The sequence below is a fragment of the Penaeus vannamei genome, chromosome 14 (genome assembly GCF_042767895.1).
Source record: "Penaeus vannamei isolate JL-2024 chromosome 14, ASM4276789v1, whole genome shotgun sequence".
Classification (NCBI taxonomy): Eukaryota; Metazoa; Arthropoda; class Malacostraca; order Decapoda; family Penaeidae; genus Penaeus; species Penaeus vannamei.
Window position 1 is genome coordinate 27,788,077 of NC_091562.1, and position 5,000 is coordinate 27,793,076.

The following is a 5,000-nucleotide window of genomic DNA, read 5'->3' on the forward strand; positions in this document are numbered from 1 at the left end:
CTTTCATGTAACCGATTCGTCGTGGCTAATTACTGCATGGCAATGATTACTACTATTTTCTTAATAACCTTTTGTCAATAGTTTAATAAAAGAAATATACATATATAAAACATTAACATCTTACTTTTTTTCAAACTTGCTGACTGGCGAGAAATGTTTTCTTTTTTTCTCTCTTAAACTATTTGTTCGAGAAAGTTCTCATAAAAAACATGGAAATTCTTGACAGAAAATCTACGTACTTGTTTTCACTCTATGCTATCTCGGAATTTCCATCACATACAGTATAAATACCTATATAGTTTCGATTATAAATACATAGAATATATATAGAAAAGGGGAAGGACATTATTCATCACAGTTCATTATTGCATTACATTATATGATCAACCCTCACACCGACATCACAAAAATGTTCACCACGACGGAGCTAGTATTGTGTGTGATGATTGCTAGTTCACTATCAATACGGTGCTGACTGCAAGGTAATCACATCATGCGGCGTTTCGTTGCGGATTGCGTGCTGTTTAACGCCCTAACGATATCAATTGCACGTTGTTGTAGTTGTTTTAGTTGTTTTTTTAATCATCACAACACTGCATGGAAGTGATGACCGCACCATCACTAACATTACGAAAGACTGTCGTCATCACATCACTGTAAGCGACGACGACTCAGCCTCAGACGACTCCCTCCTGCGACACCACACTCGCCGCACGCGCGCAGCGAAGGACACTATCACTAGCCCAGACACGGTCCGCCCGTCCTCCTCGCCCTTAGGACACGAGCGGCGGGTGCTGGTCGCTCCAGTGCCTGTGCGAGTCGGACTCGAGCAGCAGCAGCGTCACGGTGTCGCTCTCGGCCATGGGCGCCAGGTACGAGAGCGACTCGAGGCCGTCCTGCGCGCCCGAGGAGCCGCACAGTAGGGACACGAGGTCGGCCTCCGAGTGCGCGCACGCGTCGTCGCTCCCGGGGGCCTTGGAGGCGCTGCTGCTCCTCTCGGGGTCGTCGTGTGGCCGAGACGCGTCCTGCAGGATGCTGGAGAGGACCCACGAGCACGTGTCCTGCGGGGCGTTGCCGTCCAGGATGTCCTGCAGGGACCGGATGTAGGCGGAGGCGAGTCTCAGCGTGGCGATCTTGGTCATGTCGGAGGCGGCGCGGCGACTGCACACCCACGAGGGGAGGACGCCGCGGAGGCTCTCGAAGGCGGTGTTGATCTGCCGCATGCGGTATCGCTCTCTGGCGTTGGCGGTCTTCCTACGGTACCTGGACAGCGGCGGAGGACGCGGTTTGCTCCTTATTGCGTCCTGGAAGCTCCAGTCGCCGCCGTCGCAGAGGCGCCGCGCGTGCAGCGAGCGAGGGCGCAGCTGGTACTTGCCTCCCGAGGCTTCGATCGCCTGGCTCTTGCTGCCGTCGTCGCTGCTGCCGCTGCTGCTGTTGCTGTCGTCATTGTTATTGTCGTCGACGCTGTTCCCCAGCGACGCCGCGCGGTCCTGCTCGACCACCTGCTCCTCCGACTTGGCCATGGTTGCTGCTTCAGAGTGTGTCCGCTCGACGCGAGAGATTGGATCGCTGCCTGGCTCGTGTTCACATCACTCGACGCGCTCGCTCGGCGGCCGTCGCGTTTCAGAGCTCAAGGACTGCCATGTGACGTCTTCCCATGATTAGGCGAGCCTGAACATCTGTCGGGCGAGAGAAAGATCAAACGAATAAGTGCAAGAGTAATCCTTAACCGCCTTTTTAATAGGCCATATTCGATATTCACAAATTCTTAAAAAGACAAATTCTACCATACCCCAAAAAACGAGAAATTCATATTTTACTTGTATCGCAACAAACGAAAAAGAATGAACGCATTCACTGTCTCTCAGTCTCACTTCCTCTCCGTTCAACAGAGTCCCACGTTTACTCGAACAGTCTCTCCCCCGCCTTACCCGGTGTCGAGCGAGAGAGGCCAAAGAGCCCAGAATTCCACGTGCGTTCGTCACGAGGGTCTCCAGCCCACTGAACCTTCTCGTCCCCGTCTCCCGAACTCCCTCAGCTGATTGCCCGCTAACCCCGCCCAGCGTACACCTAATATGGGATAATATTTGTCAATATTACGGGATATTCGATCACTTGCGCCTTCCATGCTTACGCGGGGAGGATAATTCAGTGAACGAGCTATTAGATGACCGAGGTATCCGCTCGTTTAGGACTCGTTTTAGACTCGTTAATCACCTATTTGGTCACAGCTTTGACCTGGAAACAAGAGGTCACGCCGGCCCCCACTCAGAGCGGATGAAAGCTCGACTGAGGTATTGCTCAAGCTCTAGGGTTTTCTTTGAACCTTTTTTCTGATGACTGAGACTCAGGTGTTCGTACGAAATATGATTTTTTTAAAGCTTCGTTTTATTATTTTCGTCTTTCATTTTGCTGCTTATTTCGTTTATCGTTTTCTTGATAACGAAAGAAGTTACTTTTCAGAACAAGGTGTATCAAGGATTCTTTTTATATTGTATCTGATAGGGAGAGAATGTGTAATCGTAAAATACAATTGGTTCGCACAACATTTCGGCGAAAAAAGAAAATCACTGCCTGCTTCAAAATACGATTTTTTAATTCCCTTTTGTGGGACCTTTTTGAAATAAATCATGTTTATTGTGTAGATAGCCAGCCGCCCGTTCATGCGACTCGTAAAAGGTTACTGATTATTCTCCTCGAAACTAAGCGATAATTCTTTTTTAAAAGTTACGCATTTATTAATTAATTCTCTGACATTGGCCGTTCACAACTCCCTAAAAGGTCAATAAAAGTACTGGAAACTCCTAAAAAAGGCCATTAACCATATGCAGAAAACTCTTTAAAAGGGTCATAAAGCATTAGCTCACGGCTCTTAAAAAGTATCTTCACAGTTCGTAAAACAGTAATGAAAACTATTTATATAAAAGTCGTAAAAAAGAAAATATATATATATATATCTTTATATACAAAAAATACTTAATATCCACAACATGATGTAAAAAAATGAAAATAACACAGTATAGGATTAGGCAGTAAAAAAAGAGAAACCTGCCTTTACATAGACCTCAACAACCCCCATAAGACATAAAAAAAATAAGAATGAAATAGTACAGGACTAGGCAGGCCTGGCGCTCAACAATAGACCCAAAATCTATCGCCAATTACGAATCTATTTTATGTTTCGCCGATTCCTCCATCCCGCCAGAGAATCTAGCGCTCCTCCGAATCCCTTGCTTGATCCGCGTCTTCGGTCAACTTCATTCGTTTTTTTTTTTTTTTTCTTTTTTTTTTTTTACACGTTGATAATTGAAGAGTACCAGTGTATGTTCCTACGTTTCTCCTTCTTCTTCTTCTTCTCTTCATGTTCTTTTTTAACTTTTCTTTTTTCAGGTTCCTTCTTTTCCTTCTTCTTATTATTCTTTTCCTTATTTTCATTATTGTTATTATTATTATCATTGTTAGTAGTAGTAGTAGTAGTACTATTATTTCTCTTCTTTTCTGTTTTCTTCTCCTTCTTTTGCTTCGGCGAGAGGAAGGAACAAGAGAAATTGCAAAGAATTCAAGAAAGTTGGCATTGGCTTGCGAGTGAGTTTTCGTTCCTTTTTTGCCTGCCTGTTTCTTCGTCTCTCTCTACGGTTGTATTTTTTTGTATAATAGAGAGAGATAGATATGTAAATAGACAGACAGGGACGTAGGTAGATTGGTAGATAGATTGATAGATAAGTAGGTAGATGTACAGACACGCAGACAGATAGGTAGATTTATAGATAGATGGATAGATGGGCAGATAGACATATATAGAGCTAAATAGATAACAGATAGGTAGATTTATAGATATACATAGATATATAACTAAATAGATAGATAGATATTGAGACTGACAACAAACATACACATAGACGTAAGTATCCATATATGTATATGTACATTCGTCTGCATATCCATATACATAAGGTATACGCAGTTATATAATTCATTTATACATATCGATGCAAGTATATATATTGCGTGTGCGTGTCTGTACGTGTGCGCATGTGCAAGAGTTCAGCATTAATGCATCTGCATGTGGATTTATGAACAGCCAAATGAACAAGTTAATTCGTCCTCACTTTCTCACGGAGAGGATCCCCGTGTATGCAAATGAACATTGGTAATCGCACGTGTTCTTTTGTGTGCATGTGTGCGTGACTGTATGAGTAAATAAATGTGTCTGTTTGCATGTACTAACGATTTACATGTGCCTGTATTATTTTTTTCTGTAATTGGCAAGCTTGTAAGTAATTTCATGCCATTAAAGCATTATGGATTTTTTTCTTCTTCTTCTTCTTTTTACAGTTATTCGTTGTGATTCATGTTCCTCCCGGGGCTTTCACTTTCACTCGCTTGCACTCATGTTCAAGCACCATCAGGATGTCAGGCAAGGGAATCTTGTTTATTCTCCGACTCATTTTTCTTCATTTTTGGTCATGTATCTATCGCTTGGCACATTAATTTATATTTGTGCGTGTCTATATGAACAGCTGTTTTTCGATAGCGTAAGTTTAGATGTGTTTTTGTGTTATTCCGTTTGGGTCTTTCTCTATCTCTGTCTGTCTGCTGTCCGTCTTTCTCTCTCTCTCTCTCTCTCTGTCTGCTGTTTGTCATTTTTTCTCTATCTTTTTCATTCTCTGTCTCCCTCTGTATGTCTGTCTTTCTCTCTCTCTCTCTCTCTCTCTCTCTCTCTCTCTCTCTCTCTCTCTCTCTCTCTCTCTCTCTCTCTCTCTCTCTCTCTCTCTCTCTCTCTCTCTCTCTCTCTCTCTCTCGCTCGCTCAAGCTCGCTCACGCTCTCTCTCTCTCTCCTCTCTCTCTCTCTCTCTCGCTCGCTCTCTCTCTCTCTCTCTCTCTCTCTCTCTCTCTCTCTCTCTCTCTCTCTCTCTCTCTCTCTCTCTCTCTCTCTCTCTCTCTCTCTCTCTCTCCTTCTCTCTCTCCCCCTTCTCTCTCTCTCTCTCTCTCTCTCTCTC

At 44.1% G+C, this 5,000-nt stretch overlaps 1 protein-coding gene across 2 annotated transcripts in view; it reads right to left on the bottom strand.

The window, feature by feature from the left end:
• The window catches only part of LOC113821732 (helix-loop-helix protein delilah), a 2,168-nt gene extending 141 nt beyond the window's left edge, over nucleotides 1–2,027 (bottom strand). Inside the window, exons 1-2 of one of the 2 annotated variants that reach the window (XM_027374259.2) lie at nucleotides 1,932–2,027; nucleotides 1–1,679 (exon numbers count right to left, since the gene is read on the bottom strand). The exon at nucleotides 1–1,679 is cut by the window's left edge and continues 141 nt beyond it. In XM_027374259.2, coding sequence (XP_027230060.2) covers nucleotides 774–1,523 — 750 coding nt within the window. In that variant the 5' untranslated portion in view covers nucleotides 1,524–1,679; nucleotides 1,932–2,027 and the 3' untranslated portion in view covers nucleotides 1–773. Of the gene's footprint in view, nucleotides 1,680–1,874 lie in introns of both variants that reach the window. The other variant, XM_070129824.1, reaches the window with a different exon arrangement.
• Nucleotides 2,028–5,000: the final 2,973 nt, after the last annotated feature.